Source organism: Macrotis lagotis, chromosome X, assembly GCF_037893015.1.
Source record: "Macrotis lagotis isolate mMagLag1 chromosome X, bilby.v1.9.chrom.fasta, whole genome shotgun sequence".
Lineage (NCBI taxonomy): Eukaryota > Metazoa > Chordata > Mammalia > Peramelemorphia > Peramelidae > Macrotis > Macrotis lagotis.
Genome location: NC_133666.1, coordinates 582,307,455 through 582,321,841, shown reverse-complemented (window position 1 = coordinate 582,321,841; position 14,387 = coordinate 582,307,455). Strand labels below are relative to the sequence as shown.

The 14,387-nt window shown below is 36.5% G+C and overlaps 1 protein-coding gene across 2 annotated transcripts in view; it reads right to left on the bottom strand.

The window, feature by feature from the left end:
* Window positions 1-14,387, bottom strand: part of COL14A1 (collagen type XIV alpha 1 chain) — a 265,288-nt gene that overhangs the window by 138,955 nt on the left and 111,946 nt on the right. For both annotated transcript variants that reach the window (XM_074201475.1, XM_074201474.1), the window contains exons 15-17: window positions 10,707-10,833; window positions 8,177-8,316; window positions 4,145-4,277 (exon numbers count right to left, since the gene is read on the bottom strand). In XM_074201475.1, the coding sequence (XP_074057576.1) occupies window positions 4,145-4,277; window positions 8,177-8,316; window positions 10,707-10,833 (400 nt within the window). The remainder of the gene's footprint in view (window positions 1-4,144; window positions 4,278-8,176; window positions 8,317-10,706; window positions 10,834-14,387) is intronic.

The following is a 14,387-nucleotide window of genomic DNA, read 5'->3' as shown; positions in this document are numbered from 1 at the left end:
CACTAGCAATAAAAATACAAAACAAACTTCCTTTTATAGGAAGCTTACATTCTAATGGGAGAATCAAATATATATATATATCAAATATATATATATATATACATATATATATATATACACACATATATATATTAACATATCCACCATAAATATAAAGTGAATAAATACAAAAATGTGCAATGTAGATAAATCCAAGGCACTTTGGATTTGCTTGAGCAAATTTGCTTGACTGTTCTGTTTGCATGTGTCATGCTCCAAGGAATAAATCCATGATATCAAAAGTCATGTTAAAAAAAGTTTCAAATAACTAATCATTAGATAAATGTTAATTAAAGCAATTTGAAGTTCTCATACCTAGGATTGATAAAGGTGACAAAAAGAGGGAAATAGCAACTATTGGAGGAGTTTGGGGAAAACAGGTACATTAAAAGAGAGCTATGAATTGGCCCAACTCTATCCACCATGTCACTAACTGAACATGTATTCTTTGTCTGAGTTATACCACAATGAGATTTCCCCTTCCCAGAAGGAATCTTTTAATTCAGACCCCTTATAGATGTAGGGGAAAGTGGTGGCTAACTGAGTGAAGGAACTTTCCCAGGGGCAGACCTGGGATTAGAATCCACTAGTGCTATCTTCTAACTTTCAATCTTCTCACTCTTAGCCTAACAGTGCTCTTTCCACTAAAACTGAATTATTAGCACTTGTTAGAGTCTAAATAAGGGTGGGGAAACCTTTTTATTTCTGCCAAGGGTCATTTGGATATTTATAATATCATTCTTGGACCATAAAAAATTATCAACTTAAAAATTAGTTTGCTAAACATTTAATGCACTCACCCCTAAAAAGCTCCTAGATTTATTGAATTTCAAGTCCTGACTTGCAGTTGCTGTGGCAGTGCTAGACTAAATGATTTTGAGGACCTCATACAGCTGGTGGTCCAGATGTTGTTGCTTCTGATCCAAACTGAGAGCCCTTCTTATTTTAGATTATATAGATTATATTGCTTTGAAAAGGATAGTTTTATGGCATAGAGCCTGAGTGGCACAGTAGGGGGGGTCGAGCTTGGAGTTATGAAGACCTCAGTTCAAATCTAGTTTCAGTCATATAATTGTATGTAGTGTGAACCTAGGCAAATCACCTTAACCTCTGCTTGCCTCAGTTTCCCTAATTGTAAAGTGGGAGTAATAATAATAGTATCTATCTTTTAGGGTTGTTGTAAGGATCAAATGAGATAATATTTTTAAGATTATTAGCAATGTCACTGGCATATAGTAAAAAAACACATAAATCCTTTGCTTTTCAGTTACTTGTTATTTCCTTCTTCAGTTCATTTTATGCATGAGGAAATTGAGGCAAACAGGATTAAATGACTTCCCCATGGCTATAGCTAGCAAGTGTCTGAGGCCAGATTTGTACTTGGAGAGATGAGTCTTCTTGACTCCAGACCCAGAGCTCTACCCACCATGCCATCTAGTTGCCCAAATAAATATTAACTATTTATTATTATTATTGCTATTATTCTGGCATCACTTTAAACCATCAGGAATGACATATGAGGACTACCTCTAGTAGCTTTGGGCTTGGATACTTGTCAGAGAAGGATAATCTAGGTGGTACAGTGGGTAGAGAGCCAAGCTTAGAGTCAGGAAGACTCAGTTCCTGAGATCAAATCTGGCCTCAGACACTTTCTAGCTGTGTGACCCTAAGTAAGGTATATAATCCTGCTTTCCTCAGTTTCCTCATCTAGGAAATGAGCCGGAGAAAGAAATGATAAAATGGTATCTTTGGCAAGAAAACCTCAAAAAGGGTCATGAAGAATTGGACAAGACTGAACAACAGCAACAAACTTGTCTTATTAGCAGGACTGTTATCTTGGTTTCTATAATCCAAAAGAGTCTTGGGAAAAGGATCCATTGGAAAGATGATCTTGACTGCTCAAGGTTACTTCATCCAGGGCTCTCCTAGTCTGTAGACAGAATCACCAGATGTTTGTGTGCTATGACTGGAAAGGTTCAAAGAATGACCAGCATTAGAGATGGAAGGGAGGGGTCATAGACATCCTCCAGGCTAAAATTCATTAAATATTCCATCTGGAAGAGATCATCTTGTCACAGTATCATAAATTTAGTGCTGGAAGAGATCTTAGAAATCTCTTGGTTCAACTCCATTTTAGAAATGAGGAAATGGAGATACAAAGTGGCCAAACAGGCAATGACTGAGAGAGATGAGATTGGAACCCAGGTCTTTTGAGTCCAAAATCAAAGCCTGTTTCTAGCAGACCATATTCAGAAACTCATTCAGTACATCCTGTTCCAGAGTTTCAAAGAATGTGAAAGCTGATAGGGCCCTAGGAACTCCATAATTAAGCCCATCCCTTGCACTCTGCTACCATTGCTAGCATTTTCCTATTAGCACATAAGCTCTTTGGGAGAAGGGACTGTTTCATTCTTGTTACTTGTACTTAAACAGCATAATTTCTTGCATATAGTAGGTGCTGTTTCATAGATGTTTATTAATGCTTATTATTGGACTGGCTAAGTAATGCAATAGATAGAGTTCAGGACCTGGAAGACTCATCTTCCTCAGTTCCAATCTACCACAGACACTTATTAGTTGTGGGACTTCCTTTTCTCTACCCCAAAGCACTTAAAACTATTTGCCTATCTGTAAAATGATCTGGAGAAGGAAATGGCAAACCACTCCTTCTTTGCCAAGAAAACCCCAAATGGGGTCACAAAGAGTCAGACATAACTGAAAATGACTGAACAACAATAGCAAAAATGATAGTTGCAGTCTCCAGTTGCTCCAAAACTTCCTATCTCAAGCCACCACATATGCTCTTATCTCATTTTTGGCACAGTGGATAGAGTGCTTATCCTGGAGTTGGGAAGAACTGAGTTCAAATCCAGTCCCAGACACTTACTAGCTGAATTACTGTGGGCAAATCACTTAACATTAACCTTCCTCAGTTTCCTCAACTGTAAAATTGGAATAATAAAAGCATTTACCTCACAGGGTTTGTGTGAGCATCAAATCAGATATTTTTAAAGTGCTTTTTCTTGTGTCTAGACATAGTAAACGTATGATAAATGCTTTTTTTCCCCATTCTATTCCTTTCTCCTCCTCTCATCTAATTTTTGTCTTATAGTTAACCAGGTTAATTTTATACCCTTCTCTCCCTTTGAGTCCCTTGTGCCTTGCTTTATAGCCATTCATTCCCTTCCAGTCCTAATATAGAATCATACCTTCCCTCTCCATTTTAATCCAAGGTTACATGAGTTATTCTGTGACTTTCCCCCTTTTCATTCTTTTCCAAAACTGCCTGTCTCCCTCTACTATCTCATCCCCATCCCTGAGACATCTTGCCTCTGTGACCATACCCTCTTCCACTCTTTGTTCCTGTTCTGTGCCTGCTTGCCCATATTCTCTCTATGCCTTATTAAAGTATGACATGAGACCCTACTTCCCAATTGCTATTATAGTCTTCCTTGACAAAGAATCAGGTATAACTGTCCTATGTTATCTTTTCATATATAAATTAGAAATTCTGGCTACTTACAAACTTACTCCACTGGGAGGGAGGTGGGGGATTGACAGGGAACCAGAACAAGACATAATTTTATTCCCTCTTAACCAGTTATATAATTTTACCATTTGAGTCATTAACAAGTTATAACTTTTTTAGGTTTTTGCAAGGCAAATGGGGTTAAGTGGCTTGCCCAAGGTGACACAGCTAGGTAATTAAGTGTCTGAGGCTGGATTTGAACCCAGGTACTCCTGACTCCAGGGCTGGTGCTCTATCTACTGTGCCACCTAGCCGCCCCAATAAGTTATAATTTAAAGGCAGGGGAGGGGGCCACTGTAGCCAGAAGACCAGAATATATACATGGTATTTGTAAAAATCCACCTATACTTTCCCATAAACAAAATGGCCAGGACTCATTGAGCAGACTGTTACTGATATCTGGGGCCTGAAGACAATGAGACATAGGGAGATTTTAGTGCGAGAGGCTTAGTCTCATGTCAAGAGCTCTAAAAGAAAAATGAAGTCCAAGTTTATTGAATAAAAGAGGACAGGTCTAGAATTGTGTTTAACAAAACAATTTTGTTTAGCAGCATTCTAGTTTGTCTCTTGACTTACGTGTAGTTCCAACAACAGTCAACACCTCCGTCTCACTTTCATCATTGAGTATTGCCAACAGGGAAACTTCATACTCTGTTCCAGGTTGTAGACCTTCAATAATATATGTGTCTTGATCTTCATTTAAGACAACCTGAAATAGATTTGGTGAACTGTTATAAATGGTGAAGAAGAAGAAGAAAGAAGAAGAAGAAGAAGAAGAAGAAGAAGAAGAAGAAGAAGAATCAGAAGAAGAATGGAGAAGATGAGAAGAGGAACAGAAAGTGGAAAAGGAGGAGGAGGAGAAGGAGAAGAAAAAGGCAGGACAGAGAAGAAGCAAGTAGAAAGAAGAAGAAAACTAAGGAGTAAGAAGGAAGCAGAAGGAAGGAGGAGAAGAGGAGGAAGAGAAGAATGAAAAGAAGGAGGAGAAGGAGGAAGAAAGAGGAGAAGGAAAAGAAATATATCATGAAACTAGTAAAGAAAACCAATAAACTTGGTTTCACTAAAGATTAAATAATTTCAGGCTAGTTAGGTCGCACAGTGGAGACAGGAGGACCTGAGTTCAAATCCAGCCTCAAACACTTAATAATTACCTATGTGACCTTGGGCAAGTAACTTAACCCCCACTGCCTTGCAAAAAACAAACAAACAAAAATAATTAAATAATTTCATTGGGTTAGCCATTTCCTCCACCAATGCAGGTCATAACTCCTTTGATATCATCATGAGTTTCCAGCAAAACTTTTGATCAATATTGGGATTGCAACCTACTAAAATTTCCTATTTCTCAACTGGTGAGGCATACTGCTTCCATTTGCATGTGGAAATTATTATTTTTAATCCAAGGGTAAGACTTCAGATTTACATCTATTAAATTTTATCTTAATAGTTTCAGCCCAGCATTATAGCTTCACAAGATTCTTTTTGAATCCTGACTAACCTTCATTGTTAAAGCCAAAGTGGTCCAGTGAATAGTGCTGAGCCTGTATTCAGGAAGTCCTAAGTTCAAATTGGGTCTCAAATACAAGCTGGTTATTCATTTTACTAACTGGTTAAGAGTCACTTAGCCTTTGCCTACCTCAGTTTCCTATAATGTAAAAATGATAACAACTCCCTCTCAGGGTTATTGTGAAAACCAACTGAGAGAAAAAGTGTAAAGCCATATAGAACCTGGCATACATAATGTTTGTCCTTCATTTCCAAAAAACGACCAGGACATAAGGGAGGTGATGCATGACAAGCACAGGAATTGGATTTAAATGAATGGAATGCTGTGCTAAGTCACCAGCCTCAGTTTTTCCTCCAAAGCCATCTGGGTCCAGTGGCCAGACGACTGGAGATGACCCTGGATGCGAGGCAATCAGGGTTAAATGTCTTGCCCAAGGTCACACAGCTAGTAAGTAGCAAGTATCTAAGGCAGGATTCAAACTTCCCCATCCTCCTGAAACCAAAACCTCATTAACAAATTCAATAGGTTTACAATACATGTCTTTATTCAATTCACTGATGAATGTTTAATAGCACAAGATCAATCACAGATCCCCAGGGCACTCCATTGGCAACTTCCTACTATAGCATTCAATTGGTTCTAAATCTTTCCTTTTGTACAACCATCTAGCCCAGAGATGTCAAACATGCAAGAAATAGGCATGTTGCCTTCAAACTTCTCCAATGTGACTTGTGACAAATTAAAATGTATTTGGAAAATAGATAACAATGAATAAAAATACAATAAAAACGTAGACAACATTGTATTTTTAGGGGGTTTTTTTGCAAGGCAAATGGGGTTAAGTGGCTTGCCCAAGGCCACACAGATAGGTAATTATTAAGTGTCTGAGGACAGATTTGAACTCAGGTACTCCTGACTCTAAGGCCGGTGCTCTATCCACTGTGCCATCTAGCTGCCCTCTGCATTTTAAAACTAATATGCAGCCCCCTTTTTTATATTGTCTCCATTTCTATATTGTATCCCCATTTTTATATTGAGCATAACACCACCGATCTAGCCTACAAATACTGCTCTAACCTATATAGACTTATCTTTTTTTTCCATAAAATTATTATAACAAACTTTATCAAATTTGCTAAAGTGGTTAACCACAGAGAAATTGCAAATAAGAGATAATCATCTTCCTCCTTTTGGTAGATAAGTGAAAGACTATCCTTGTAGAGTGTTGTATACACTGTTAAATGTGACCACCATAATCAGTTAGTTTTGTTTAATTACTTTTCTTTGTTTCAAGGGAAGTTTCCAGAGGAGGCATCCAGAAATGATGCAATACAATACCAAAAATAATTGATAAATTTATCAGAAATAAAATCTCAGTAAACTGTACTTATAGCAGTCCCTGATCTATCAGTCTTTTTATCACATTAAAGAAAGAAAGAAATATAGAGGGGCGGCTAGGTGGCGTAGTGGATAAAGCACCGGCCTTGGAGTCAGGAGTACCTAGGTTCAAATCTGGTCTCAGACACTTAATAATTACCTAGCTGGGTGGCCTTGGGCAAGCCACTTAACCCCATTTACCTTGCAAAAACCTAAAAAAAAATAGTTTTGATCACTGAATCCTTTTTCAAATGTTCAACAACCAACCCTTTATTTATGCAAGAAATCTGTGAAAAATTGAAATTAAGTTCCCTGGGAGCAGCTAGGTGGCACAGTGGATAAAGAACTGGCCCTGAAGTCAGGAGAACCTGAGTTCAAATCCGACCTCAGACACTTAATAATTGCCTGACTGTGTGACCTTGAGCAAGTCACTTTAACCCCATTACCAAAAAATTTTTAAAAAAAAGAAATTAAGTTCCCTTACCTACAGTTTGCAAATTATACTCTCTTCCATTTTCTGAAATTCTGAACATTTACCATTTTGTCTTGTGAAACGATTCTCATTCTCCATGAGCTTTCAAATGTCTTTGACAATGGTTGGGTAATTTCATCCATTTGGTTCTTTCAAAAATATAGTATGTAAAATCTGGGCCTGGCCTGGTGATTTGAATTTGTCAAGGCCAAATAAATGCACTCAGTGTGTATTTGATCTTGAGCACTTCCCATCTCTCCTGGGTTTGCTTCTCCTATAGTATTTTAGGTCACAAGATCCTACTCATTCTATCTCTTAAACTGTTGAAATCTCCTGCAAAATTTAGGGTGCATGTCAGCATCTACTTGACATTCCTCTTCTTCTCCAACATAAATTCTATGACAACAAGTTATCACTTCTACCCACTATTTCCATCAGTACCTAGTTCCTATTTATTGGTTAGAATTGCTTCCCAAAAAATGACCATTAAAATACAAAAAGTTTTCCAAATTCTACTCAGGAATGCCATTTACTGAACCTAGCTAGTCCTTTGTAAAGCTATGACTATGCCAGGGATCTGTGATTTCCTTAATTCTGGGAAGCTGCCTGAGGAAGTTTGAGTTTAAATGATTTTGTTAGCATCCCACAGTATTAGAAGTGGGATTTGAATAGAGGTCTTTCCAAATCCCAGTCAAGTACATAACACTATACCATTGTCCTTCCATGCTTTGTGCATAGTAGTTATTTAACACATCTTTGTTGAATTAATGACTTCATAATCCTTAGTAAAACTTTCTAGATTTCTTCCAGTCGGATAATGTACCCATATGAATTATCAGACATGGATAGTAATCATTAAATTGGACACGTGCTCTCTACTATTTGTCCAGGTAAGGAGGAGGGGAAAGGGCAGCTAGTCAGGAAGATTCGAGTTCAAATTCAGCCTCAGACATGTACTAGCTGTGTGACCCTAGACGTGTCTCTTAATCCTATTTGCCTTAGTTTTTCCCATCTATAAAATGGGCTGGAGAAGGAAATAGCAAACCACACCAGTATCTTTGTCAAGAAAACTTCAGAGGAGGTCATGAGGAATCAGACATGACTGAAACTACTGAACAAGAGCAAAATTCATGGCCCCAGGTTGAGAAACCCTTGCTCAAATGATCTTGCTCAAAATGAAGCAATAGCCACCCACTTTCCTGGTACATATAAATGTCTTTTTTTGCTTGAAGATTGTTTTGTGACTTCTACTCACCTCTTCAACCTTTCCACCATATACAGGAATCCACATCAACTTCTGCCGGGCAATATCATAAGACAAGGGCTTCCAACTCACTCTAAAACTGTTTTGTGATTCTTCATCAACCTCCAGATACTGTTTGGCTGGAATTTGTTCTGCAAACCAAGGTTTTGGATTGTGTGAGGCAAATTAAAAACTGTCACAGCCAAACCACAGGAACCTCCCTGGAGCCAATGGAACATTCAAGGAACACTTGAACATTGGAACACTTCCCTAGAGACATATCATAAGCACTAGGAGAAAGTGAAAAGCTTCCTATATTGCTTTAGTTCTTTTCCTAGTGCTCTAATAGAACATAAATTTAATGAACACCACCCCAAATTTACTTTTAGAACAATATTCTGTACCATTCAAGAGCTTATTTGTAATTATTTTTAATTCATAGGATCAGAGTGTTTGATGGAATGGAAATGATCTAAAGTCATTTAGTCCATTATTTTTAATTTTACAGATTAGGAAACTGAATTTCCTTGAAACAAAGTGATTTATTCCAGTCTCACAGGTAGTGAATGGCAAATAAATTGACAGTTTCTACAACAATACACAGGTTGACACCATTTGTGTATAGTGTTGGCCTGGTCTTTTTGGTTCTTTTAATAAAATATTAAAATTATAGAAATCACATTCACTGTTTCCCCCAACTATTTTGTTACAACCTATTGCAACAGATCCCCAGTGACCTAAGGAATTCATAGTTGGCTTTATTCTCTTCAGTGCTAACTTCAGTTCCTGGTGATGTTATAAACTTGGGGATCATTAGATGAAGACATAGATGGCATGTAGCTCACAACAGCAGATAATACAAACTTGGGAGGGATAGCTAAAATGTTGAATGAAAGAATCAGAAACAGAAAATATCTCAGTAGTCTGGAAAAAATAGACCAAATTTAACAGAGAAAACTTAGTATGCTAAAATGTAAAGTTTTGCATTTCAGTTAAAAAAAATCAACAACACAGGATGAGAGAGCAGAGGAGTGGAATAACAGCAAATCAATTTTTTTTAAAAAAGACAGGGCTTACAGTTAACTGCAAAGCAAAAATGAATCAATGCTGATCATAAAACAGTGCTGATGAAATTGCCAAAAATATTCATCAAATTTTTGGCTACATAAAATGATATTACCAAAACATGAGAGATAAAAGGCTTAGTTAATTTTCATACAACCCCATATGGTTAATTGTAAATTGTTAAATGGGACATTCACAAACTGGAATGTGTCCAAGGGAAGGGAACCACTCTGCTAGGTATTAGAGATACAAAGATGAATATGCAACAGATTTCTCTCAAAGATACTCTACTACACAATTGAGGGTAACTCTGTGTAGAGTATACTTATGTGTAGAGATGAGAAAAGAATAATAGCTTATTGAATCTTAAGATTATAGACTTAAGGCTAGAAGAGAATTTCAGAGACAATCTAGTTTAAATCACATTTTTTTTAAAGAATTTTGTTTCCCCAATTACATGCACAAACAATTTTAACCTTCATTTTTTTAAGTTTCAATCTTTGTTCCAATCTTCTTCCCCTCCTCCCTTATTGAGAAGGCAAACAATTTGGTATAAGTTATACTTGTGCAGTCATGGAAAACACACTTCCATAATAGATATATTGAGAAAGAAAACACAGACAAGAAAAATAAAGTTAAAATAAAGTATATTTCAATATTTGTATTAAGATTCTATCAGTTCTTTCTCTAGAGGTGGATTGCATTTTTCATAAGTCCTTTGGAATCGTCTCAGATCATTTTATTGCTAAGAATAGCTAAGTCATTAACGGTTGATCACTGAACAATATTTCTGTTACTGCTACTTTATTTTGTATCAGTTCATGTAGGTCTTCTCAAATTTTTCTGAAATCTACCTTTTCATTATTTCTTATCAAATCACATTTTACAGATGAGGAAACTGAGACCATGATAGATTGAATGATTTAAGGTCATTCAAGTAATAAGAAGTAGATTCAGGATTTGAACACTTCATAACCAGAGCTTTTTTTCCCCATAAGAACAGTTCTGACTGAGTAGGCAATTTCGAATTTGTTTGATCATTTATACTAATAAATTAGTGAAGTAAGCATTATATTTAGATGTTGTTTCTGAGTATAGAGAAAAAACATTGATTTCTCCTTCTACCCCTCTCAATCTGATAGGAAATGAGCAATAGGGGAAGATAGTTGGCACAATGGATGGAAAATAGGTCATAGTCAGGAGGACCTGAGTGACCTGGGACAAGTCAATTAACTCTGATTGCCTCCAAATTAAAAAAAAAATGAAAATGAACAGTCAATCAAGGTGTTTTTCATTGATTACATGTTCCATTGATTAAGATGAAAATGAAGTTAATGGGGACAATGTCATTCCTTTCCAAAGTCAAAGTCAGAGTTGAAAAGACATTTCTTCTGTGTCTTCCTGAGTTCTGTCTTCCTGAGATCTAAACTGATACCCATGGATATTGAAAATATTTTTTAAAAGGAATATAACTTACTTGTGGTAAAACTCCCCATCAGAGGTTCAGACTGCCCTTCTTCATAGATGGAGGAAATGGCAACAGTGTAGTCTGAGAGGGCTGTCAAGCCTTTCAGTGAATATGTGGAAACACCATCAACTTCAACCTGTAGAAAGTAAAAGTCATAACAGCCACACTTGATACTTTAGAAATGCAGGAAACCAAAGCCATTTCATTATAATTTGTGGCTGACTTGGATGGCTGACAGTGACATAAATACTAGTTACACTGACATTCCATCATGAATATGAATATGATCAGTTTAATACTCTATATTTCTGAATTTGTATCTGTAAGCATTTCTCTAATCAGTTAATCCCTATAGCATCCCTACAGATTAGTTCTGTGCTATTTCCATTTCACAAATGGGCAACTAAAGTGACATATAAATTAACATATGTGAATCCCCAGCTTCTATGCTTCAGCTTTGCCTCCTGAGCTCTGTAGTTTCTAATGAGAGAAGTAATGTAGATCCTAGACTAATCCCATGAAATTTTTGTAGCTTTACAGTAGAAACTAGTTCAAAGGAATCTGAGGAATCATTCTGGGCACAAAATCTCGTAAATTATATGGCAAAATGTACAGAGTGTTGGACTTGATGGCAAAAAGAGATAGGTCCAAATCCCTTCTCAGATTGTCACGATTGTAATTTTTATCTTCATCTTTTGACTTGGTACATAGTAGGTTAATAAAAGCTTAGGGATGGATTAAGTTTTGTAGCTTTCAATCAATAAACATTTATGAAGCACCAACTACCTGTTTTGCAATGTATACAAAAAAAAATAGATGGGCAGAGAGTGGATAGTGGAGAGTGCTGAAGCTGGAGTCAAGAAGACTTGAAATGAAATCTAGCCTCAGATACTTATTAGCTTTGTGACTCTGGTCAAGCCACTTAACCTATCTCAGCTTTTCCTTATCTGGAAAATAGGAATAGCATCTCCTTCCAAGGATTGTTAGCATAATAAGGGATCATATAAATGCTATTATTATTTCGTTCTTCTAAAGTTCAGTTTTCTGATCTGTAAAATGTAGATGATGACAGTTTCTCTTAAGGTTGCTGGTGAGGGTCATATGACATTAAGGATATAAAGAACATTGCAAACTAAAGTGCTGTATTGATGTGAGTTATTTTTAAGTATGCAAAAAATTTTCATATCCCCCACAAAGAGGTATCTTTGGAAACAATTTTGATCAATCATATAAGAGATTCAGAAAGGAGTACCTAAACCCTTAGGGAAACAAAGAAAGTAGAATCCCAGAAGGAGGATAAAAAATGAAGAGGTTTGGCAGGGGAGATGGTTTGGGTGATGAGAAGAACAGACACTATGGACACAAAACTGGTTCCATTAGAAGACAGACCTATAAAAGATCCATTCCTGAGTCTCTGGCTGAGTTAACTTGCCAAATAGCTCCACTGTTTGGAGTTAGTCCAAAGCTCTTTCCTATAGGTGTCAGGATTTTTGCCTTTCCCTTCATTTCCCTGGATACTGAAGTACAATTGTAGGCAACTTGCCTTCTGGCTAACTCTTAACCTGCCTTTACTCCCTGGGCTGAGAGATATACTGCACATAAACTCTCTAAAGTGTGTTAATTTAGCAATTCTCCCTTTGCTCCCATCTATCTTGTCTGAACATGGAATCATAAAATGAGAAGAGACCTCAGTGATCACTGCAAGTCAGGAAGATAAAGGGAAATGCCCACATCACATAAATAGTCAATGTCAGAGCTAGGATCTGATGCCAAAGGACCCAGTACTCCAATAACAAAAGGGTATTTGGGGTTTTATTTAATAGGACTGCCATAAAAGTCCTGCTTCAACTTGACATGCTTAAATAATTTTCTGATGCTGAAAAAGTGGGTAAAGGATCAAAGATTAGATAATATTTGCACAGAAAATTTTCTATGTAAGTGAAAGAAGAAAACACAATTTTCAGTCTGAAGGACAGCTCCTTAGTTGCCTTCAGAGAGGTGAATAGAAAGCAGCAGATTTTATTTCATTAACTGCTAAAAGGAATGAAGAAATGTTTTTTCCTGGGACCATCTGTTTTTCTCTCCTTGGACTGTTCACATGATGTGCATAAGCAGCCCACCATGAGAAACTGCAGTTTATGCATTGATATCTGTATTGAAGGACCAAGAAGCAAGAAAGTTGTTTGAGAAGTCTGGCAAGATCTTCCAAATCAAGCCAATGTAAACTGATACAACTAATCCAAAGTTGGGCATTAGGAGGAGATGGAAAGAAAAATGATGGAAATATAGCTCAGGAATAAGACAAAAAAGAAGTCAAAGACATGTAGAGCACACAGAAATTTCACAAAAGCTAATTAAATGTTCAGTGAATATTCAATTGCAAATGCACAGTAATAAATAAAAGAAGTCAAAGACATGTAGAGCACGCAAAAATTTCACAGTCAGTAATCACTTTGATTGGCTCTCAATAGCCAGTTAAATTTTCTGTGAGCATTCAATTGCAAACACTACAAATATGAGTTTGATTTATTGCTTTGTTGAATTTCTAGATTTAAGATAGTGATAGAGAAAATGTTAACAATGCAAACTAGAGTCAGTTGTTAAATATTTATTTGAAGACCAGTTTTTATAGCTATAGATGATAAATATTTTCTTCAAGAAGTTGAAAAGTTTTGGCCAGTGTGAATACCAAATCTCTCTCTCTCTCTCTCTCTCTCTCTCTCTCTCTCTCTCTCTCTCTCTCACACACACACACACACACACACACACACACACACACACACACACAATCTAGCTGCCTACATCTTAATATACAGGAAATGACTAGTTACTAATATGAGAGTCATTTCCATTAATATACACAGTTAATCTGTGTACTTGCAGACCACTGACTTGATAGAACAAAAATCAAAATCAATACTAAATCAGAAGAAAAAGTAAAAGTGAGAAAAAGATATGGTGCTTACCTGAAAAAACTTCAATTTGACATGCGTAAATAATTTGCTGATGCCAAAAAATGGGACAAGGATCAAAGATTAGATAATATTTGCACAGACGTAACTATTTTCTAAGGAAGTTTAACTGATGTAAATCAATTGCCACAAGAAGGAAGCCAAAAGAACCCAGAAATCACCACAGCCTGTATAAACTCTAGGCCAAGAGACTTAACTTTAATAATTCTTAAGGAAAGTCTAGAATGAATCATTAAAAGGATGGTTGGCTAACATTTAGAAAAGAAATAGTGATTACAAAGAGCCACCTGGGCTTCATTAAGAAGAGGTCACGCCAAACTAACCCCAGTTTGGTTTTTGTTTTGGACAGAATTACAGGATCACTAAACTAACAGATGAAGCGAGTGCTGTGGATTGTTTGCTTGGACTTTACTAATACTTTTGATAGAATATATCATACTATTTTCTTGGATAAAGTGGATGGATATGGATCAAAACCAGGGGTTCTTAACTTAGTCTCTAGAACTTTAAAAAATTATAACAATTTCAACATATGTGGTTTCCTCTGTAATAATGTTTTATTTACATATTTATTTACATATCTAAATATTATTCTGAGGAAATGGTTACAAGTTTTTTTGAACTGCCAAAGAAGGTCTGTGAGCCAAAAAAAAAAAAAAGGTAAAGAGCACCTTAATTAAATGGTAATACATCAGATGGACTGGGGAACTGGTTGGAT